Source organism: Bombina bombina, chromosome 3 (genome assembly GCF_027579735.1).
Source record: "Bombina bombina isolate aBomBom1 chromosome 3, aBomBom1.pri, whole genome shotgun sequence".
NCBI lineage: Eukaryota > Metazoa > Chordata > Amphibia > Anura > Bombinatoridae > Bombina > Bombina bombina.
In genome coordinates this window covers 1,140,012,423-1,140,035,872 of record NC_069501.1, presented here as the reverse complement: position 1 = coordinate 1,140,035,872, position 23,450 = coordinate 1,140,012,423, and the positions used below count along the sequence as shown (strand labels likewise).

At 36.9% G+C, this 23,450-nt stretch overlaps 1 protein-coding gene across 1 annotated transcript in view; it reads left to right on the top strand.

Moving 5' to 3' along the window:
* Positions 1 to 18,096: 18,096 nt before the first annotated feature.
* Positions 18,097 to 23,450, top strand: part of IFT88 (intraflagellar transport 88) — a 192,339-nt gene continuing 186,985 nt past the window's right edge. Inside the window, exons 1-2 of the mRNA XM_053708525.1 lie at positions 18,097 to 18,225; positions 22,936 to 22,998. Of these exons, the coding sequence (XP_053564500.1) occupies positions 18,136 to 18,225; positions 22,936 to 22,998 (153 nt within the window). The 5' untranslated portion in view covers positions 18,097 to 18,135. The remainder of the gene's footprint in view (positions 18,226 to 22,935; positions 22,999 to 23,450) is intronic.

Below are 23,450 nucleotides of genomic sequence, written 5' to 3'. Positions count from 1 at the left end.
TATTTATTTTTACCAGTGAAACCAATATAACATCTCAACATTCACAAATATACATTTCTGACATTCAAAAACAAAACAAAAACAAATCAGTGACCAATATAGCCACCTTTCTTTGCAAGGACACTCAAAAGCCTGCCATCCATGGATTCTGTCAGTGTTTTGATCTGTTCACCATCAACATTGCATGCAGCAGCAACCACAGCCTCCCAGACACTGTTCAGAGAGGTGTACTGTTTTCCCTCCTTGTAAATCTCACATTTGATGATGGACCACAGGTTCTCAATGGGGTTCAGATCAGGTGAACAAGGAGGCCATGTCATTAGATTTTCTTCTTTTATACCCTTTCTTGCCAGCCACGCTGTGGAGTACTTGGACGCGTGTGATGGAGCATTGTCCTGCATGAAAATCATGTTTTTCTTGAAGGATGCAGACTTCTTCCTGTACCACTGCTTGAAGAAGGTGTCTTCCAGAAACTGGCAGTAGGACTGGGAGTTGAGCTTGACTCCATCCTCAACCCAAAAAGGCCCCACAAGCTCATCTTTGATGATACCAGCCCAAACCAGTACTCCACCTCCACCTTGCTGGCGTTTGAGTCGGACTGGAGCTCTCTGCCCTTTACCAATCCAGCCACGGGCCCATCCATCTGGCCCATCAAGACTCACTCTCATTTCATCAGTCCATAAAACCTTAGAAAAATCAGTCTTGAGATATTTCTTGGCCCAGTCTTGACGTTTCAGCTTGTGTGTCTTGTTCAGTGGTGGTCATCTTTCAGCCTTTCTTACCTTGGCCATGTCTCTGAGTATTGCACACCTTGTGCTTTTGGGCACTCCAGTGATGTTGCAGCTCTGAAATATGGCCAAACTGGTGGCAAGTGGCATCTTGGCAGCTGCACGCTTGACTTTTCTCAGTTCATGGGCAGTTATTTTGCGCCTTGGTTTTTCCACACGTTTCTTGCGACCCTGTTGACTATTTTGAATGAAACGCTTGATTGTTCGATGATCACGCTTCAGAAGCTTTGCAATTTTAAGAGTGCTGCATCCCTCTGCAAGATATCTCACTATTTTTGACTTTTCTGAGCCTGTCAAGTCCTTCTTTTGACCCATTTTGCCAAAGGAAAGGAAGTTGCCTAATAATTATGCACACCTGATATAGGGTGTTGATGTATTTAGACCACACCCCTTCTCATTACAGAGATGCACATCACCTAATATGCTTAATTGGTAGTAGGCTTTCGAGCCTATACAGCTTGGAGTAAGACAACATGCATAAAGAGGATGATGTGGTCAAAATACTAATTTGCCTAATAATTCTGCACACAGTGTATGAATATACATTTGACCTATGTGAGGATCTTGTATATAAACTGTCCACTTATCTCCCTCCTTTGATGGAGCTTTTAATGATTCAGTGCAGACTCTTAAAGGGACAGTATACTATAATATGTGGTTCACTTAATGTGTTTACAATTCCTTATTATTTAATCAGCAGCAGAGTATATAATGTATGAAATTAAATTGTTTGTATATTAATTATTATTTTGAAGCCACAACAAAATAAAAAAAATAGCTTGTAGATATAATCTGATCTCCTAACTTGATCACATTGTTTACATATACATACTTCTTATATCTGCAAACCAATCAACTAAATAAAATTTACACTGTATTACCTTATATATTGCATGCCCCACTGGGAGTGTAATATCTTATAATGGCTGTGTTTACACAGCTTTGCCTTAAGGCCAAAGACATTATGAATAGGTGGAGATACCATAGGAAAAATAAACTTTTTTTAAATCAAAATTAAGGGTAACGAAAATACTTTTTATATAATACAATTTTAACACTCCAACAGGTAAAGAGGATAATTGTGAGAAATTATATTTTGAAATATCTATGAGTTAACTATCCCTTCAAATGACTCCACTAGAGAGAAAAGTCATCAATATGGCATACAATAACTAGCTCTGTCTAAATGTGAAAATAAACTTAGCTATCATGTTTTCTTTAAAGATCATTTAATCTACCTAGGTTACCTTGCAAATAATGATACCATAATAACTAAGCTATATTTATTTTAAGAATATGTTAAACTTTAAAAAAAAAATGATAGATATTAGAATGTGAATATAAAATTAAACTACACTGTCACTTTAATCTAACAAGTTCACCTTACACATTTCTTAAAAGTGACGTAACCAAAGTTGTTATGTAGACTTTATACTGCATAGCCTCGTCATTAACATTTTAGGATTTGTACATCTCTAAATCACATAACCAAAAAATATCTTTTGTAAAATACAAGACTTTAACATTCATTATCTGCTTGAGCTGTGTTGATATTTAAAAGCAAAAAAAAGTGCAACTGTAGTATATTTAATATCAGGCATGTGCTTGTAAAATAGATACTTTAACAACCAGTCATGGGACTAATCTTTTCTTTACATGTCCTAATATTAGAATGTGTTATTATCTTACTTGGATAGAGAAAATATTATATATATATATATATATATATATATAAATACAGACCGCACTCCTGACTGTTATAATGAGGCCCTGGGTGCAGCAGAAATATGTGTAGCAAAAAACGAGAGAGCACTCCACGGGACTTGATTGCAAAGAACACTTTACTGTGAACGTTTTCGGACACAAAGTCCGTCCTCAGACATACAAGTGTAAACTAAACTTTACCCTCCACCATAAGTAAACTCCATAAGACACTGAAACCAAGCTCTCCCGGGTAGATCCGCCTCTTTCGTGACGTCATCGCCCTGGGCAACGTGACTCAGCTAACTAAAACCAAAATTAGATTTACATTAGTACATATAGAATTTAGCCATAACCAATATCGCTAAAAACATAATACATAACAGGACCAGATGGAATAACCACAACCTGTTAAAAATGCGGACATAATAATGGTTGTCATAGTAACCAAATATAAACATACACATGAGTATACAAAACTATTTCTTATCAAACCAGAAGTTATACTATTTTCTATGGTAAATTTACAAAATTACTAAGTACAAGCACTTAAATCAAAGGTTACAAGTAGTTGTTGGTCAGAAGTAATATATAAACAATTAGTGCTATCTGGCATATCCTCCCCAGCTCTACTAATTGAAGTTGTCATGACAACAGAATGCTCAAAGCGTGCTCAATACAATATTGGCAAAAAAACAAACCAAGTAGTAATGGGTTTAATATGCCATTTAGCTCTCAACACTTCAAAATAAGATAATACAAAATAATACATAAGCTACAGAAAAAGAAAGAATATTTGAGATGCAAGTTATGGGCTCTCTCTCAGAGCTAAACTCAAAAAAGTTACCAGTCCTCTAGTACTGGTAACAAAAAACAAAAGTACAAAAAATTAAGTGCGCTACTGAAAGCTGAGAGAGAGATATGTATTCCAACTATTGTGTCAAAAAAAGAATTAGTGTGTTGGTGTAGATACAGTATAAATGCAGAATGACTATATACAAATGTGTGAAAAAAATGTGTATATGTATGTGAAAAAGGAATAATATGAGTATAAAATTAGGTGAATAAACAAGTTATAAAACCTGTGTGATTATATAAAATATAATTTAATTTCTATTAAAATCAAATGGAAAGGAAATATATAAGATGCCGGCATCTAACAAAAACTTAAATATAGTGCGACTGTTATACAAATATCATATTGTATATTCTGATTAATAGCAAAAATAATCAGTCAAAGGTAGTAACTAATAATCAGAAACTAACTAACATATATGTGTAAACAATATCGGTGGGAAACCAACAAGTATTAATATTGTCACAGTATTGTTTTAAAAGGCTGATGTTGCCATGGGAGGGGATTGCTTTAGAAAAAAAAAGTGTCAGGTACAGTTTCTTTTGATATAGTCTCTCAAGATGCAATAACAGTAGATTCTGTTTATAATTTGTACATACGTGTAAGCTTGTGATCCGAAGTATTGAGAAGTCTGGTTGATCAATTTAGTGTCTTCCTCTATTGGATGTTGGTATTTTGTGACCAGTCTATGAACTGTTTTCCACACAATAAGGGTCTTTATGCAATTGGGAGACAACTCTCAAGGTATCATATGTGGGACCTCCAGCAGAAATTATCCTACATCTCTTGGAACTATGTTTAACATCTAATTATTTTCTCTTTGAAAACCAATTTTTTCTGCAGTTAAAAGGTACTGCGATGGGGTCCAATTTGGCCTCATCTTATGCAAATCTCTTTATTACCACCTTTGAAGAAGAAGACACTGACCTGTTTAAGAGAGAGGAGATAAAATACTTTAAAAGAAACATCGACAATCTGTTAGTCATTTGGAGGGGCATCATACAATATCTAGAAAGCTGGTTCAGAGAATTAAACTCTTGTAATCAATCATTGAAGTTCAAGATGCAATATGACAGACACCAAATTGACTTCCTGGATGTACGTTTGTACAAAAATAATGGAATAATTTACTCCACTTTGTTTAGAAAAGAAACAGACCATAATGCTCTATTACACTTTTCTATCTGTCATCCTCTGGCACTAAAACAAGCACTTCCAAAATCACAGCTCCAAAGAGTACTAAGAAATAATACTGAAATTTCCAATCGGGACACTCGGACACAACGATTCCAGCAACTAAGTTATCCATCAAATCTTCTGAAGAAGAAAGAAGAGGAACTTTTGGAGCCTACTGATACTATAAAGCAACAAGACCAGGACAACAGAATGACTTTCGTCACAACATTTACAGGGGACAAAAGAGACCTTGGACAAGCACTTCGGAAACATTGGGATATTTTACATACAGATCTATTACTGCCGTTACAGGATATGTAAAAACCACGCATAGGATTCAAAAGAGCAAGGTCCTTACGGGACATTCTTGTAAAAACGGACCCTGTCCATTGCTATACCAAGTCTACTTGGTTAGATATAAAGAAACCTGGTGTTTACCAATGTTTGGACTGTACCACGTGCTGTAGTTTGATTACTGGGACATCATTTTTTCATCCTCACAGAAGAAAATGCTATAAGCACAAATTTCATCTCACATGTACTAAAACTCACATAATTGTACGTGTTGCCTTTATTATGTAAGGAAGACCTGTGATGACCTCCGAACACGGATGGCCAATCACCGTTCCGCCAACAATTATCGATCGGAACAAGATACTGTTACAAAAAGAAGCACATTGGACATATAAGTTGTAAACATTAGTCCCAAAAGGATTAAATACACATCTGGAATGGCAAGCTTTCTTGTAATTTTTTATAATTTTCAAAATAATTTTATCATATTTTTTCATATTTTTTTCATAATTTTTTCAAATTTTTTATAATAGGCTTTTTCATTTTTAGATATCCTTTTGTAGTTTGCTGTATCTGGTTTAACACCAAGATCTTTGGTCTATAATATAGAACTTTTCAGTATTATTATTTTTTTGAAAAAAGTTTGCCCTTTAAAATCTTTTGAGAGTCAAAATCTCATTTAGAATAATAATATTTTTTTGCAATATGTCCAGAGTATCTATAGATGATTAAGTATGCTTGTAGCTTATGTATTATTTTGTATTATCTCGTTTTTAAGTGTTGAGAGCTAAATGGTATATTAAACCCATTACTACTTGGTTTGTTATTTTGCCAATATTGTATTGAGCACGCTTTGAGCGTTCTGTTGTCATGACAACTTCTGACCAATGACTACTTGTGACCTTTGATTTAAGTGCTTGTACTTAGTAATTTTGTAAATTTACCATTGAAAATAGTATAACTTCTGGTTTGATAAGAAATAGTTTTGTATACTCCCATGTATGTTTATATTTGGTTACTATGGCAACCATTATTATGTCCGCATTTTTAACAGGTTGTGGGTATTCAATCTGGTCCTGTTATGTATTATGTTTTTAGCGATATTGGTTATGGCTAAATTCTATATGTACTAATGTATATCTAATTTTGGCTTTAGTTAGCTGAGTCACGTTGCCCGGGGCGATGATGTCATGACAGAGGCGGATCTACCCGGGAGAGCGTGGTTTCAGCGTCTTATGGAGTTTACTTATGGTGGATGGTAAGTTTAGTTTAAACTTGTATGTCTGAGGACGGACTTTGTGTCCGAAAACGTTCACAGTAAAGTGTTCTTTGAAATCAAGTCCCATGGAGTGCTCTCTCATTTTTGCTATATATAAATAAATATATATATATATACTGTATATATATATATATATATATATATATAAATAAAAAGATGTATTTAAATAAATAAAAGAATATATAGTATGTTAAGATATTTATTTAAAAAAAATAGATTCTAACAATAAATCAATATTCTTTCAGCAAAAATGAAAATCTGTAAGAATAAAAAGAGAAACATATTATAATCTGAAATCAATTCTGTTATTTCATAAATACATGACTAACAAAATATTCTGTAAGTATAATAATTGTAAAGTCATCTTCTGTCTATGCTCTAACATGTATTGTTTGTTTTAATATTAAAGCCAGGTTCCGACTGGATATCTATATCTATATCTACACACACATAATTTTAAATTAATCACATTAAATTGTCTAATCAAGAGTTGGCTTACATATTAACATTTAAAATTAGACAAAATAATGCCTAATATCATATTTTGTTAAAAAAATTCCTAATTATTCAATTGTATGAGGGACATAATTAAATGTAATATTTCATGTCCCTTCAAAAACGAATATACCTAAATGTCAACTATGGAAGGTATCCCTTCATCTGTATGATTGATCACAATCTGAGTCCTCTCTAGCACAAAGTAGGGGGAATGTATATTAAATAAATGTCTTAAAAAATAGGACATGGTGAAAATTGTCAGACACATTCAATATATTATGAACTAGTATCACATTATTCCTCCTATGATTCTTACCAATAGCATGCATTGTGCAAACTAACCTGGATGTATGATCTTTAAAAGTCGATTCTATTCAAAATATCAGTTTATGTTAATTATGTGTCATATTCATTACTTTCCAAATAGAGGATTGTGAAATACCATCTAAAAGAAATGAGGAAACATAAATGTTTCCCGTAGGATGTATCCTGCATCCCCAGTCTTGTTCCAGACAATTGTGTACACTTACCATGTGAACGTGTCTTTGTATGTTTTTCAAAGTCAGCACAGTTGAAAGACAATGCCACAGACATGATCACATTGGTATTCTTCCCTTTCAGTCTGGTATTCTTCACTTTCAGTCTATAGATGAAGTCAATCCCCCTAATGGAAAATAAAGTGTAAATCAAATCTGTAATACAATGGTACATAGTTGTGCATCCCTCCCCTAACACTACCTAAAATATTTATAGCAATAGCTTACTAAGCGTATGTAGCCTCTTGTTTTATGTTATAACAATACATTGTGAAGCAGAGTCACATACATTGTCCATACTAAAAGGGACATTAACCCCTTAAGGACCAGCGACGTACCCTGTATGTCTCTGGCCTTTTTTTGGGACTTGATTGTTTTATAGCGTGGTCTTGCCACCAGCGTTGAGACTGCTCTATTCCACAAAGCCTGCTAGAGGGAGTGCATTAATAGCGTGTTCTTGCTAGACTTGTGCTATTATGTCCTGAAAAAAACCTTAACAACCAGTGACATACAGTGTACATTGTGGTCATTAAGGGGTTAAACACAATATTTATTTCATTATTCAGATAGAGAATAAAAATTTAAAAAAGTTTCCAATTTACTTCTATTATCAAATTTGCTTCCTTCTCATGTTATTCTTTGCTAAAGAGATATGTAGATATCGGGCACGTGCCTGAAGCACTACATGACAGGAAATAGTGCTGCCATCTAGTGCTCATGCTAATGTATAACATTGTTGCAAAATTGCTGATATATAGTGCTGCAGACACATGCACACTTCTGAGTTTATTTTTCAACAAAGGATAACAAGAAAAATAAGAAAATTTGATAACAGAAGTAAATTGGAAAGTTGTTTAAAATGATGTGCTCTATCTAAATTTTGAAAGAAAAAAATGTGGGTTTTATGTTTCTTTAACCTCTGATGTATGACTTTGTCAATTCTAATGTGCTTCAGAGTATCCCTTTATCTGCTATCTGTGGCATGTATCACTTTTAGAATATCTAAAATCTACTAATGTCTAAACTAAATACATGTAAACTAATTGTATGCCATATGATGGATCCCCCCCAGTCTCGGTCCATATATTGTATACACTCACCATGTGAACTTGCCCTTGTATGGTTTTCGAAGTGAGCATAGTTGAAAGACAATGCCACAGACATGATCACATAGGTATTCTTCACTTTCAGTTTGGTATTTTTCACTTTCAGTCTATAGATGAAGTAAATCTCCCTAATGGAAAATAAAGTGTAAATAAAATCTCTAATAAAATGGTACATAGTTCTGCATCCCTCCCTTAACACTACCTATTTCCTAAAATGTTTATAGCAATAGCTTACTAAGGCCTAGATTTAGAGTTCGGCGGTAGCCGTGAAAACCAGCGTTAGAGGCTCCTAACGCTGGTTTTAGGCTACCGCCGGTATTTGGAGTCAGTGATTAAAGGGTCTAACGCTCACTTTTCAGCCGCGACTTTTCCATACCGCAGATCCCCTTACGTCAATTGCGTATCCTATCTTTTCAATGGGATCTTTCTAACGCTGGTATTTAGAGTCGTTTCTGAAGTAAGCGTTAGACATCTAACGACAAAACTCCAGCCGCCTGAAAATAGCAGGAGTTAAGAGCTTTCTGGGCTAACGCCGGTTCATAAAGCTCTTAACTACTGTACCCTAAAGTACACTAACACCCATAAACTACCTATGTACCCCTAAACCGAGGTCCCCCCACATCGCCGCCACTCGATTAAATTTTTTTAACCCCTAATCTGCCGACCGCCACCTACGTTATACTTATGTACCCCTAATCTGCTGCCCCTAACACCGCCGACCCCTATATTATATTTATTAACCCCTAATCTGCCCCCACAACGTCGCCGCCAGCTACTTACAATAATTAACCCCTAATCTGCCGACCGCCACCTACGTTATCCTTATGTACCCCTAATCTGCTGCCCCTAACACCGCCGACCCCTATATTATATTTATTAACCCCTAATCTGCCCCCCTCAACGTCGCCTCCACCTGCCTACACTTATTAACCCCTAATCTGCCGAGCGGACCTGAGCGCTACTATAATAAAGTTATTAACCCCTAACCCGCCTCACTAACCCTATCATAAATAGTATTAACCCCTAATCTGCCCTCCCTAACATCGCCGACACCTACCTTCAATTATTAACCCCTAATCTGACGACCGGAGCTCACCGCTACTATAATAAATGGATTAACCCCTAAAGCTAAGTCTAACCCTAACACTAACACCCCCCTAACTTAAATATAATTTACATCTAACGAAATAAATTAACTCTTATTAAATAAATTATTCCTATTTAAAGCTAAATACTTACCTGTAAAATAAATCCTAATATAGCTACAATATAAATTATAATTACATTGTAGCTATTTTAGGATTAATATTTATTTTACAGGCAACTTTGTAATTATTTTAACCAGGTACAATAGCTATTAAATAGTTAAGAACTATTTAATAGTTACCTAGTTAAAATAATAACAAATTTACCTGTAAAATAAATCCTAACCTAAGTTATAATTAAACCTAACACTACCCTATCAATAAATTAATTAAATAAACTACCTACAATTACCTACAATTAACCTAACACTACACTATCAATAAATAAATTAAATACAATTGCTACAAATAACTACAATTACATAAACTAGCTAAAGTACAAAAAATAAAAAAGAACTAAGTTACAAAAAATAAAAAAATATTTACAAACATAAGAAAAATATTACAACAATTTTAAACTAATTACACCTACTCTAAGCCCCCTAATAAAATAACAAAGACCCCCAAAATAGCAAAATGCTCTACCCTATTCTAAATTAATAAATTTAAAAGCTCTTTTACCTTACCAGCCCTGAACAGGGCCCTTTGCGGGGCATGCCCCAAGAAAATCAGCTCTTTTGCCTGTAAAAAAAAACATACAATACCCCCCCCCAACATTACAACCCACCACCCACATACCCCTAATCTAACCCAAACCCCCCTTAAATAAACCTAACACTAAGCCCCTGAAGATCTTCCTACCTTGTCTTCACCATCCAGGTATCACCGATCCGTCCTGGCTCCAAAATCTTCATCCAACCCAAGCGGGGGTTGGCGATCCATCATCCGGTGGCTGAAGAGGTCCAGAAGAGGCTCCAAAGTCTTCCTCCTATCCGGCAAGAAGAGGACATCCGGACCGGCAAACATCTTCTCCAAGCGGCATCTTCGATCTTCTTGCATCCGGTGCGGAGCGGGTCCATCTTGAAGCAGGCGACGCGGATCGATCCTCTTCTTCCGTTGTCTCCCGACGAATGACGGTTCCTTTAAGGGACGTCATCCAAGATGGCGTCCCTTGAATTCCGATTGGCTGATAGGATTCTATCAGCCAATCGGAATTAAGGTAGGAATATTCAAGTTCAATCCTATTGGCTGATCCAATCAGCCAATCAGATTGAGCTCGCATTCTATTGGCTGTTCCGATCAGCCAATAGAATGCGAGCACAATCTGATTGGCTGATAGGAGGAAGACTTTGGAGCCTCTTCTGGACCTCTTCAGCCACCGGATGATGGATCGCCAACCCCCGCTTGATGGATCTTCAGGGGCTTAGTGTTAGGTTTATTTAAGGGGGGTTTGGGTTAGATTAGGGGTATGTGGGTGGTGGGTTGTAATGTTGGGGGGGGGGTATTGTATGTTTTTTTTTACAGGCAAAAGAGCTGATTTTCTTGGGGCATGCCCCGCAAAGGGCCCTGTTCAGGGCTGGTAAGGTAAAAGAGCTTTTAAATTTATTAATTTAGAATAGGGTAGAGCATTTTGTTATTTTGGGGGTCTTTGTTATTTTATTAGGGGGCTTAGAGTAGGTGTAATTAGTTTAAAATTGTTGTAATATTTTTCTTATGTTTGTAAATATTTTTTTATTTTTTGTAACTTAGTTCTTTTTTATTTTTTGTACTTTAGCTAGTTAATGTAATTGTAGTTATTTGTAGCAATTGTATTTAATTTATTTATTGATAGTGTAGTGTTAGGTTAATTGTAGGTAATTGTAGGTAGTTTATTTAATTAATTTATTGATAGGGTAGTGTTAGGTTTAATTATAACTTAGGTTAGGATTTATTTTACAGGTAAATTTGTTATTATTTTAACTAGGTAACTATTAAATAGTTCTTAACTATTTAATAGCTATTGTACCTGGTTAAAATAATTACAAAGTTGCCTGTAAAATAAATATTAATCCTAAAATAGCTACAATGTAATTATAATTTATATTGTAGCTATATTAGGATTTATTTTACAGGTAAGTATTTAGCTTTAAATAGGAATAATTTATTTAATAAGAGTTAATTTATTTCGTTAGATGTAAATTATATTTAAGTTAGGGGGGTGTTAGTGTTAGGGTTAGATTTAGCTTTAGGGGTTAATCCATTTATTATAGTAGCGGTGAGCTCCGGTCGTCAGATTAGGGGTTAATAATTGAAGGTAGGTGTCGGCGATGTTAGGGAGGGCAGATTAGGGGTTAATACTATTTATGATAGGGTTAGTGAGGCGGGTTAGGGGTTAATAACTTTATTATAGTAGCGCTCAGGTCCGCTCGGCAGATTAGGGGTTAATAAGTGTAGGCAGGTGGAGGCGACGTTGAGGGGGGCAGATTAGGGGTTAATAAATATAATATAGGGGTTGGCGGTGTTAGGGGCAGCAGATTAGGGGTACATAAGGATAACGTAGGTGGCGGTCGGCAGATTAGGGGTTAATTATTGTAAGTAGCTGGCGGCGACGTTGTGGGGGGCAGATTAGGGGTTAATAAATATAATATAGGGGTCGGCGGTGTTAGGGGCAGCAGATTAGGGGTACATAGCTATAATGTAAATTGCGGCGGTGTCCAGAGCGGCAGATTAGGGGTTAATAATATAATGCAGGGGTCAGCGATAGCGGGAGCGGCAGATTAGGGGTTAATAAGTGTAAGGTTAGGGGTGTTTAGACTTGGGGTACATGTTAGAGTGTTAGGTGCAGACGTAGGAAGTGTTTCCCCATAGGAAACAATGGGGCTGCGTTAGGAGCTGAACGCAGCTTTTTTGCAGGTGTTAGGTTTTTTTTCAGCTCAAACAGCCCCATTGTTTCCTATGGGAGAATCGTGCACGAGCACGTTTTTGAGGCTGGCCGCGTCCGTAAGCAACTCTGGTATCGAGAGTTGCATTTGCGGTAAAAATGCTCTACGCTCCTTTTTTGGAGCCTAACGCAGCATTTGTTTGAACTCTCGATACCAGAGTTAAATTTATGGTGCGGCCAGAAAAAAGCCCGCGGAGCGTTAACAGCCCATCTACCGCCAAACTCCAAATCTAGGCCTAAGTGTATGTAGCAACTTGTGTTATGTTATAACAATACATTGCGAAGCAGTCACATACATTGTCCATACTTAACCTCTGATGTATGACTTTGTAAATTCAAATGTGCGTCAGAGTATCCTGCTATCTGGCATTTATCCCTTTCAGAATATCTAAAATCTAATAATGTCTAAACTAAATACTACATGTAAACTAATTGTATGCCATATGATGGATCATTGGGCAAACCCCCCCCTCCAGTCTCGGTCCATACATTGTGTATACTTACCATCTGATGTTGTCTTTAAAAAGCAGGTGACGAAGTCATTACAGGAGCCAATGCCAGAATCATATGATGTACAAATTACCTATGATAATAAAATATATTTTAGATTTTGCTATAATCATTTCTTGAACAATCCTAACATGCTCGCACAATTCTACTTTAATTTTACTAAAAGTCTCACATATTCGTAATGCTCCTATATAATGTATAGTATTTACCGTCTGAAGTGGAGGTTGATGATGTTGGCTCTGACATTGACCCCCTCATCACGGAATGGCCCCTCTAGAACTGGGTCGTCCTCCTCATCTTGGAGGAGGTCTCAGAGCGCCTGGACGGCCTGCAGCATCCCAGCCTGCTGAGCTATGTTATGAAGGACGCTGCAGGCTATAATGATCTTTGCCACCTTACCAGGGCTGTATTGGAGGGCTCCTCCAGACCTGTCTAGGCATCTTAAACACATTTTGAGGAGCCCAAACATCCGCTCCACTACAGCCCTAGTCCGCTTGTGCACACGATTGTAGCGCAACTGGGCCTCGTCAGCCGGATTACGTAACGGCGTAATGAGCCAAGGCCGGCTCATGTAACACGAATCACCTATAAATAGTGAACATGACAAAATGTCAATATTACAAATATCTTAAAAATTGTGATATGAAAATACATTTAAATAAATAAAATTATACAATGCATTTATGTATACGAAAATCGCCTAAACTACACATTTGCCGAAAGAGACAAATAAATGGTTGAAGCACATCCTATAGCTGCACATTTAAGCTATGACCTGCTACGTATCTGTTTGGAGCTAAAACTAGACATTTTCGGAAAGAGACAAATAAATGGTTAAAGCGCATCCTATATCTGCACATTTGAGCTATGACCTGCTACATATGCGTTTTTCGCTAAAACTAGACATTTGCTGAAAGAGAAATAAATGGTCAAAGTGCATCCTATATCTGCACATTTAAGCTATGACCTGCTACATATCTGTTTGGAGCTAAAACTAGACATTTGCTGAAAGAGACAAATAAATGGTTAAAGCGCATCCTATAGCTGCACATTTTGCACATTACATAAACACAACTGTTTGCGAACATTACAGTGGCAATTGTCTAACTACTTAACCATGCTGTGCACAAGTACTCACCAACGAGCCATCCATGGGGAAACTGTCTGTCCTCAAGCTGCCACCACAGTGACGTCTGCCTAAAGATATGGGCATCATGACTAGCCCCCCCCCCCCCCCCCCGAAATTCGCACACACCTGCATAATCCTCATCCATGCGTCTCAAACAAACTGCACATTCAGACTATGGAAGTGCTCGCAATTTCGGTAGGGGAGCTCTTCTGCTGGAGCATGCAGCGCAATGTGGGTGCAATCCATTGCTGCCAAAACATTGGGAATTCCAGCAATTGCATAGAATTCACTCTTGAGTCTGCTCCAATTGCCCTCATGTTGAGGGAAGCTTATGTAAAGCTTACAAACTCGTATGATCGCGTTCAGAAACCTTTTAAAAAAACTACAGAAAAGGTACCCTGGGACAACCCATGCATGTACCCCTCTCCGGATTGAAAGCTTCCGGAGGCCAGGACATGTATGCAGCATAGCATCTTGGTCATGCCAGGGATTGCAGTCCGCATACGTTTGCGTGGCTTCAGGTAAGGTTTAAGTACTTCGTAAAGGCTCATGGGCTGCTGTTGATTAAGCCTATACTTGTCGAAAACCTAGAAGTCGCTCATGTTCTCCAAGTTGGGCCTCACCCTGTGAAGACCTCTAATCAGACGTTCCCCATTCCTCTCTTGGAGACACCGAGCCCATCTGATTCTGTTGTACAAAACTTGTCCAACAGCACCTACACACTCTAACTGGGGGTTATCCATATTTGCAAAGCCAAGCAGCACAAAGCCTAACAGAAGAGCAAACACACAAGGAGTAGCAAGGTATGCAAACACACAGAAGCAATTTGATACAATGTCAATCACAAGGGACTCTTTGGCTATAGTGTTTGGGTGATTTATAGTGCAAAATCTCCAATGGTAGCATGTTCGTAATGATTGCTGATTGTATACACTTGATTGTATGTGAGCGGCGCAATTGCTCTCAAAGTGGGCATTTTTTTGTGTTTGATGAAATTTTGATTTTCCCCAATAAATCCTAATGTCTTAAAGTGTAAAATGTAACATATACAGTGTACCTTCGTAATGTTTGTTAATATGAGTAACAAATACTTGTTAAACGCGATGTTATAGTAAAAACCACACGTCCACGCTAAAATGATTGAAAGTGCATACTTGTGTATAATGTGTGCATAGACATGGCATAGAATCTGATTTATCAATGTTGCTGCAATATTGCTGCAAAACGATAAAGTAACGTCTGACATCTATAATATTCTATATATAAGTGATTGGCGAGATCGCAATATTTTACGTGTCCCATTGAAATCGCAATAATAATGAAGATCTTCCAACCTCTCCTCTACGTATATGTAATATTGTAATATTGAGTGAGAAACTGATGAAAAGGGCGGTACAGTCCCAATGCTGTAATCTGTATGGTTGAAGCTTAGAATGATGTTATCATATTAGCAATATGCCTGTCTAGTTTGCAAATCTTCGTTCTGTTGTATTTTGCAACATTCTTATTGTGTGATGATGAAAAAGATAAATGTGTGCTTTGTTGTTGTGTGATGCATGTTATGTACATATATGTATGTATTGTGATTCTCTCCCACATCTGTTCATTTATTGTTGTTTCTTCCAAAAAAGCGACAGCTATAATATTTTCTAAGGATATCTTATTATTCTACGGAATTCCTAATGTTATATTATGAGTAAATCGTGATGTTAAAGGGACACTAAAGCTCTCTTTACTAAAGGATGTCTAACTTCTCTTAAACCTCAACCCCCTTACACATTATATACCTTACTATTAGGATTTCCAAATGCTTATACATATTCTATAGTCTGCTTTGTTAAATTAAGTAGTGGTTGGTCCAATAAAAAAAAAAACAGAGGTCATTCCTAATCCCGCATAGATGGACTATTGTAATCTCTATTACCTTTTCTCAATATTTACCATAGGCACTTGAATTACATAATCTGTATTTTCTGTATTAAGCTTTTACACTGCTTTACATTTTGTATTCTCCCTATGCGGTTAGCTCATTGTATGTTTACTTTTACTTTAACCTCAATAAAAAAATATTTTTCAAAAAAAGGGACACTAAAGCCATAATTTCTCTTTCATGATTCAGAGAGAGAATCCAATGTTAAAGTTTAAACAACCTTCCAATGTACTTGTATGATGTAAACGTGTTCATTGTTTCTATATCGTTTGTTAGCAATGCACATATGTGAGGCAATGACAAAAGGCATCTATGTGCAGCGATCAATCATCATTTGGTGAGCCTATCTAGATATGCTGTTCATCAAAGCATATGAAGATAATAAATGAAATTATATAATAGACGTAAATGAGACAAGTGTTTAAAATTGCCTACTGTTTCTGAATAATGAAATCTTAAAAAGTATTTTTTATGTCCGTTTAAATGGGTTAATTCTTGAAATAGATTTCGTATTGGTGATGATAGAATTGATTGTGATTTATAGTTGATGTAATTTCCTAAAATATTTTGATGTTGTAGTGATGTTCACACAAGTAAAACACATAACTCCAGTGTTAAATATTCTATTTCTTGATCTATTTGTCATTGAGGGACCAATGCAAGAATGAATGAATTCGCTTCACAATTATAACGCTGCCATTACAAGTTTTCAAAGATAAAAATATCTTGTGCGTTACGGAAAGAGGCCGGTTGTGTGCACGTCTTCCCCATATAAGTCAATGGAGGCTAGAAATTGCATAAAAAAAAACTTCCAACACTTCTGTTGAGCGTAAAGTGAGTGACGTCATGCCATTCTGAGCAAAAGTACCGAAATTGTGTTAATTTCATGTTAAAAAATGTTTTGTGTATGTAATGTGCTGTATATTGTTTGTATGTATCGATTTCTGTATGTATGTGATGATATTTGTACATAGATGTAACTAAATGAGTCTATGTTTGTGTATGTTCATGTATGTCTATGTAAGTCAATGTAAAATGGGTTTCTGTGCAATTTATTTCTAACACCCGAGATCTCGTATCTTTTATCCGTTATATTTTTTTTCAAAATATTTTTTCAAAAAAATAAAAATTGTACAGTGCTTGTATGAGTGTAAGTGTACTTTGTATAATATTTTTTAAGTGATTTGTGAATGTTTTTCGTAACAATCTATCAATAACTACTGGTCTTGGAGAGCGTTATGGTTTTGAGCGTACATGGGGATTTTTGTGGAGCTACAGAAACTTGTAATGGCAGCATTAGGGAAAATTATGCGTTAAGGCCCATAATGCTGCTATTTGACTCATAATGCAAAACTTCTAATCTAGGTGAATGTGAGGTCTTAAATGCGTATTGGTTTATTTTTATTAGAGTGGGTGGATATTCCTATGAATTATGTCATGTTAATTAACCATGTGATATCTATAGGGTCGTCACCTTGCGCCTCATTTGAATTGAAAGAAGACACTCTTCTCTTTCGCGTTTGGGGTCTCAATCTCACAGATGTATGAATTTGTGATGAGACAGTTTCAGACCCCCCCCCCCCCACACACACACACCTTATTGCTGTACTTTGTGTGTATTGGAAGAAATTGAGATATTTACATCTTCTATATTCTATATATAGACTTTATTTGCTTCAGTGTTTTAGCTCCTCCTATTTTTTTTATTTGTTTTTGCTGTAAGAGCAAAGGTGTTAATGTCTAACAACTTCTGTGATGTATTACCTTCTAATAGACTGCCAAGAGTAATCAGTGACAACTTTAGTGGCCGTTCTGCTTTAATACCTTTCTGAAAAACACCAAGCCCTAGAGAGCCAGAAAACCCGCGTTGGGGAGCTCAAACCCTTGACAGAATTTACTTATTCATTTGATTTATAAGATTACCTCGAAATCAAATTACGAGAAAGACCAAAATTATCATTGCTGGACAATAATTTAGCAAACACACGCGCATATATCACAAAAATCGAAATACAACTACAACGTTTATTATCTCAAATAACCTATAATCTAAAATCAAACTGTAGGTAACGAAAACAATCTGCGGTCTTCACTAGAGCGGTGAGTTTCAGTTCAGCCCTCAGTCCCTGCTCTCTACTGATTTGCTGTTTACACTACTGCATTTAGCTTACCCGTCGCCTAGCAACGGAGCGATGGTTGTAGAGGCGTCCCGGTAACTAGCTTACGTCATTAGCTCTCAGCCGCTCTGCAATTGGTGAGGAACGCGGTGCATTCTGGGAGCGATTTACTTGGAGCTGTCGTTAATATCAACAAATTATACTGCAACCATGATGCAACATGTCCGCCTGGTACCTGAGGAAGACGAGGATGATCTTTATTCGGGATACAATGATTACAATCCTACATATGACACTGAGGTAAAAACCAAAACGAATAAAAGTAACACACCGTGTATTAACAAATACATGCGTATGTGTAAAGTATCACATATCTATACGGGTTGTGTGCTTGTAATATATTAGTATTTTCTTTGCAATGTGTAGTAGACTTTAGTTTGCAAAACAAATACTTATTAATACATCGATAAGGGAATTCCTGATAGCATCTCTGCCAATACTTGTTTGTATAGATTTATATAAAAGTTTACAGTACACCCAGCATTTGCAAGTACACCAAACAATGTATCTAAGTTTCAAAAATATATACATACCGTTCCTACTCAAATGCAAGTACTTAGACACCATAATAATAACATTATGCATGTGGTAGGAGAAATTGTGTGAACTATTTGTTTTAATTTGACTTGATTGTATGTTAATCTTCATTTCACTCTTACACCAAAGGTAACTAAGATCAATCAATAATATATAGAAATAATGCTTATTCATTATTTATGGAACTTATTAATACAATATTTGTATATTATTTTGGGAAACACATGTAAACTTTGTAACTAATTATCTGATCAAAAGTTATTCTTGTGGAGGGGACACCCGGGCGGCGGCCATCTTGCAGGTCGCACTGAACTTCAGCTCCTCAAGCTTCTTCTATCTATCTCTGATTTAGGGCAGTATTTTTATTAGTACCCTGCTCTAAATAGTGAAGAGGCTTGTCTGAAGAGGTCTGCTTTCCAGAAACAGGGTTTTGGAGAGAGACCGGGCTTCACTGCCCTCAGAACCGGACTTTTAACTTTGAGGCCTTTCCCTGCTATTGAAGCCTCAGCCTGTCCCCACAACTAGCTGTGCCCTAAGTGCGCAGTCACAAACTAAGCTTTGGATACTACTAATCATCCTCTATAATAACTTGCTCCTTCCCGCCATGCAGACCGCAACTGAAATTACCCTGCTGGGGGTTGAGGCCCTCCTACTCTCGCACTTTGAGAAAATCTCTAAAGTTTGGGACACTGAAGTTGAGAAACTGCAGACTCTCACGCGATCTATTGCTACACCGGCAAGTAAATCTAATAAAAAGGGGCTATCTGGCAGCAGAATCCAAAAAGAGCTGAGCAACACACTGCAACCCCTGATGTACCAGCCTTCTGGGTTTCCAGACACAAATGCTTACCCAGTAAGCACCGGAGAGGCATTAGAGAAACGGGAGATCCAAATGAGTAGTGCCACTGATCAGACCCTCTATTCTGACTCCCGCGACTTTATGAAAGTGGAAATGCAGATGCAGACTCCCAACCCTCCTACTGCTCCCACGAAGGCCGTTGCTGGAAGTAGGCAGAAGATTATACCTCACAACGGCAGCAGCGAGGACAAGCCTTTACCTGACTCGGAAGCTGTGATGATCTTGATCGACCTAAGACGTACAGAGGAGGGTAGTGAGCCGAATGGTAGCTATGTATTACTAAGTTCCCCAGGGGCTAAGGAGGCACAAAAGAACACCAAAAGGCCTATCTTCACACTCACCCCTGAGCTCCAACACAGAGTGGCGGGGCGCGAGGGGCATCTGGCCTCATTACCAACTTGTCACAGCTTGTTACCTGCCGGAACCATAGGGCCAGAGTCGGGGACAGTTCCTTACCCATACCCTGCTGAAACGGGTAGACAGGGCACTTATTGGGGGACAACAGCAACATATTTGTCTTACCCTGGCAACACCCGCGCGTGGTGGTTTGAGCAACCGCAGCTCTCTCTGCTGTCGTGCTGGGACCCTGGCGGTATTGGCCCGCTGCATCTTCTGATATGCTACATCCCTCTCCTGAGACCCTACGGCGGGAGGTTATGGGCCATGCCTGATTTGAGTGGTACGGAGGTTGTGTCTTGTCATGTGCCGTTGAGCAATTTTGGTCCGAAGAGAGGGGGACGACCACAACAACGAGCCACACGGGAGTGGCGACTTTTGCATTCGGGCTTCCCTGGCCAAGTGAAAGTTCCCCAAGAAAATCGGCATGGAGTGGGCTAAAAAGGTTTAAAGGACTAAATCATACTTTGGGACTGACATTGCAAACCTAAAGTTTTGATGTGATGAACATTTGTTGTCCTTGAGCTGAATGTAAGCTAGTCAGCCGTTTTCCTTTCTATATGTATGACAATATAATTAGTGGCTATAGAACTTTTCGATTATTCTACTCCTAAACGTTACCTAAGCCTCTCTAGTCAGGGCTCTGTCTGCTCTGTTCAGTATGTTAAACTATTATGTGATTCTTGTTCCTATCGCTTATGGCCAGTCTTACTAACTCTTTATTAAGTTGATGGATGCCTGTTATACCCACATGGTTGATTGAGTATCCACATATGTAAATTTCCAAAATGTAACCATGCCCTATCTTGTGAAATCCCATGATGTTTATATGCGCTGATGTTTTGCTTTACTTACTCCCCCAAATGCACTATCTCAATTACTAGAAATGAGGGTTTCCTTCTCAATTTAGTTTTTACCTAACTTGTTCAATTACTGTCTTATGGGTCCAAAAGTGGCCCTTTTATATTTTTCCCCTACATGCCCCCAGATATCTTCCTCTCTATAGTTTCAGCAGTCCATGAGAGGCTGCTAGAGTTTAAAAGGGGTAATATGTGTTACACTTTATGCAAGTATGTGGGTAACTTCTCTATACAGTTAAAAAAAAAAAAAATGGGGTTCAGTTATCTAACATTTGCTATATTTGCTTATAGTCTAATCTTTGCGACTTGCCGCTTGACTGACATGATTATGAAGTACCCACTTATGTATACAGTACATAGCGGTCATAGTATTGTGTATTCTTTATTTTCCTTGATTAAGGTTATTACTCTGTTCCTGAAGCAAATGATGCTTTCAATTGTATTTTTTTTTTTATGCCTCAATAAAAAATATTTAAAAAAAAAAAAAAAGTTATTCTTGTGAAACAACTCTCATGATGCTTGAATGGATTCTAAATATAATTGCCAAAGGCCTTCCACAATCCTACAGTACAGGGAAAGGAAGAACAACCTCACTACACTTCCCACAAACAATCACTAAGATTCCATAGTCATTTTTAGCATTTGTTGATGTCTTATATTTTCTAGATTCATAAGAAATGCATTGATCTAAGTTGCTTTGCAAAGGAATTTTCAGAAGAGGAAACATTTTCTTATCAGAAGGAATACTACCTACCCTACAGTTTAATCAACATTACACTGATAATCCAGACAACTACTGCTGTAATTTATTTTGAACAGATGAGATGAAAATACACTTTTCTGCATAAAAAAGAAAACTTTGTGTTTAAAGAATATGAAACTTTTTGTCACCTCCCCCTTAAAAGAATTAAATCAGTTACCCTCCCATGTATAACACTTATTGCTGTGGTTAAAGTAATTTGAACTAGTTTTAGAGCTCCAGGACTGTGATGGGTTGCAGTCATTAAAGGGACATGAAACCCAACATTTATCTTTCATGATTTAGCTAAAACATACAATATTAAACAACTTTCCAGTTTACTTCTATTATCAAATGTGCTTCATTCTCTTGGTATCATTTGTTGAAGGAGCAGTATATATATATATATATATATATATATGCAGCCACCAATCAGCAGCTAGAACCTCAGTTCTTTCCTGCTCCTGAGCTTTCCTAGATAAACCTTTCAGCAATGGATAACAAGAAAAGGAAGCAAATTAAATAATAGAAGTAAATTGGAAAGTTGTTTAAAATTGTATGCTCTGTCTAAATCATGAATGTCTAATTATGACTTTACTGTCCATTTAAAGTGAATGTCAATTTTGATGCTAAAGTGCCATTGATTGATATCTCAGGACCTCTTGAAAAAAACGGCTTGCTTCAGTGGATGCCAGAACATTACAGGACTTTCACCAAAGGCAAGGTTTGTCCTGTATCAGACAATCATTGGTAATGCATATGTGTATTTAGGAGTGTTTTTTCAAGTAGATAAATCACATACTGTTATGTTCACTGACATACATCATTACATTTTTGGACAAATTTGCTAACACACTACAATTAAATTTTAATTGTACCTTAAAGTGAATGTCCATTTTGATGCTAAAGTGCCCGATTTTTATAAATTTGATTAACAACAGGGGCACTTTAATTCATCAAAATTTATATTTCACTCCTGTTGAGAAAAAAAACGTAACTTTTAATCTTTACAGCAGCTCCAGCTTCCTCCGCTCGTCGCAAAGCCTCTTTCTGGGTTTAAAATGAGGAATCCGGCTTCCTTCAATCACAGCGTTGAATCAGACACTGATTCCCCCGGGGGGGAAGCCGTGATTGGAGGATGACCTATCTATCATTTCTGACGTCAGAAATGGCTTGCAACGACCGATTCTTGCATGTTTAATTTTTTTTTTAATGTAAAATGGTATCACACGCTACTACTTTTCCTTGAGTAATTTGGTAATACCAAAGAGATAAGAGGCGGCCTTCTAGTGCTTAGAAATTAGCATATGAGCCTACCTAGATTTTGCTTTCAACAAAGAATACCAAGAGAACAAAGCAAATGTTATAATAAAAGTACATTGGAAAGTTGTTTAAAATGTCATATCTGATTCATGAACGTTTAATTTTGACTAGACTGTCCCTTTTAAACCTTATGGTAATTAATAAAAACAAATATGGCATTTCAAGCAATTATACGTTCCAATCCAGAAAAATGTTTTTAAAGCGGAAAATAATATTTTATTTTGTTCCATTTCTAGGACTTGGAGAATGATGTAGCTTTTCAGCAGGCACTCAGAACTAGTCATGGACGAAGGCCTCCAGTAAGTGCTGGTATAAATAATATACAGTTGTTAGAATTAGCAGTCTGTTCTAAAGGGCTGTATTTTTTGGTGGAACCATGTTTCTTTCTCAGATGGTAGCAGGTAAAAAGTTATGCGAATAGTAATACTTCAATGCTTCAACGCTACAATTATTAAACATAATTTTACAAAAACATGAATTCTGGGTTGAGTTAACAAAAATTGTATCTAAAAAGTATACTTCTTAAAACAACAGATGCTGTGTGATCTCATTGAGCAGAGAATGTGCTACTCTTGTATCCAAAGTTGTAACCAAAAAATAAATAAAAAAAATAGCCATTTCAAGCTATGGGTCACATATTTCATCCACTTGGTATTGGTAGGTTTCTGCTGTTGTAAATAATAGGTAGATTCCACGACAAATCTAAAAAGGCTGCACTCTCTAAGGAAAGGTATAAACTCCTTTATTAGCT